At 38.0% G+C, this 1,971-nt stretch overlaps 1 protein-coding gene across 1 annotated transcript in view; it reads right to left on the bottom strand.

The window, feature by feature from the left end:
• Window positions 1-841, bottom strand: part of LOTGIDRAFT_176732 (hypothetical protein) — a gene marked incomplete at both ends in the record, with an annotated part of 1,556 nt that extends 715 nt beyond the window's left edge. Inside the window, 2 exons of the mRNA XM_009056979.1 lie at window positions 447-599; window positions 742-841. Coding sequence (XP_009055227.1) covers window positions 447-599; window positions 742-841 — 253 coding nt within the window. The remainder of the gene's footprint in view (window positions 1-446; window positions 600-741) is intronic.
• Window positions 842-1,971: the final 1,130 nt, after the last annotated feature.

Genomic DNA, 1,971 nt, shown 5'->3' with positions numbered 1-1,971 from the left:
AGACAGGAGCTCTCTGCCCACTGCCAACTGAACAGTTAAAACTAAATTCTCCACCGTAAATGCCAGACTCGGTTACTTCATCAGAGTTAGTGATATTCATATCTTGTGGACACTCTACAGCTGATAAAGTAAAATATATTTAATAGATAACCCAAGAGTAGAGTAAATATTCTGGTTTCTGTTACATCATTAGAGTTAGAGATTTTCTCTCCTTGTGGACACTCCTAAGATGAGAAATAACCTTGGGCTTGATGGAAGGACAAAAAGAGACAATCAATATACATCAATATATTTCATTTTATATCCCCAAAAAGAGCCTTTCTTCCCGACTCAATATTATTTATGAAACATTATATTATTATTTATCCAACCTAAAAAAATACTCTCTCTCCGGAATGTAAATCTAAATTGAAATGTAAAGAGACTGTAAGGAAATTGATTCTTACCTTGACAAGTTGGTTCCATAGACCACTCACCCTTTTTACATATAGTCTGGATTTGTGATACATAGCCGATTTGGCATCTGAATCGTTTATTATCTTCGCAGCTGGCCCTGGGTGTCCATATTGCATTTATTGGCAGAATATATTTATCACAATCTACAACAAAATTATTTATTCCTTATTTTTCAGACAAGTAACTGGGTTAAACGTTCTAAAGCTGTCAGCCAAAAGTTCTAGCGAATTCGACGGAATTTGTTTCCAAGCCGGCTGCAATTCAAACAAACTCTACTATACTTACCTATTCCCCACTTGTTGCGGTGAAGTTTAGGACTGGCCACTGATAATGCCCCGACCCACAGCAAGACCACCATCAACATCAAATTAGCATTGACCATCATATTGATTCGATAATCAAGTTCTATGATCAGTGATGATTGTTTGAGTTTATATAGAAACAGAAAGAGTGGGTTGATTCAGTAAATCGATTGAGCCGAAACGCAGAACATGTTGTTCACATATTTTTAACTGATTTATCCTGGTATATTTCCTGACAGCTGACAGTAACGCCAGTGGTTATGGCTTTTCTGAATCACTGCTAGCCGACCATCGGTGTTAAATTTTTAACTTGTTTGAGCCTCTTAGCATTGATCTTGTTCTGATTATCCGCACCTATATTTACAGCTTGATCGACTGTAGTGATGGAAGATGAATTTTTCAGTGCACATGTATAGCTTGGTAAACTGGAATAATGAGAAAATATGGCATACTTACCATTTACATTTGGTCTGACCGGAAAGGGAGCTTATTCAGTACTTTTTAGCGACAACGTGTATAGTTTGGGGACATGAACTCTTTAGCGACAACATGAATAGTTGGGAGGTACTATATAGCGACAACATGTATAGTTGGGGACAGTGCTCTATAATGACAACGTGTATAGTTGGAAACAGTACTCTATAGTGACAAGATGTATAGTTGGGGACAGTGCTCTATAGTAACAACGTGTATAGTTGGGAACAGTACTCTATAGTGACAACATGTATAGTTGGGGACAGTGCTCTATAGTAACAACGTGTATAGTTGGGAGGTACTCTATAGCGACAACATGTATAGTTGGGAGGTACTCTATAGCGACAACGTGTATAGTTCGGTACAGTACTCTGTAGTGACAACATGTATAATTTGGTACAGTACTCTTTAGCGACAACGTGTATAGTTGGGAGGTACTCTATAGCGACAACGTGTATAGTTCGATACAGTACTGTATAATGACAACATGTACAGTTTGGGGACATGAACTCTTTAGCGACAACGTGTATAGTTGGGAGGTACTCTATAGTGACAACGTTTATAGTTCGGTACAGTACTCTATAATGACAACATGTACAGTTTGGGGACATGAACTCTTTAGCGACAACGTGTATAGTTGGGAGGTACTCTATAGCGACAACATGTATAGTTCGGTACAGTACTCTATAGCGACAACATCTATAGTTCGGTACAGTACTCTATAATGACAACATGTATA

The sequence above is a fragment of the Lottia gigantea genome, assembly GCF_000327385.1.
Source record: "Lottia gigantea unplaced genomic scaffold LOTGIsca_2955, whole genome shotgun sequence".
Taxonomy (NCBI): Eukaryota; Metazoa; Mollusca; class Gastropoda; family Lottiidae; genus Lottia; species Lottia gigantea.
The sequence above is the reverse complement of the archived record's forward strand: the minus strand, read 5'-3'. Positions and strand labels throughout refer to the sequence as shown.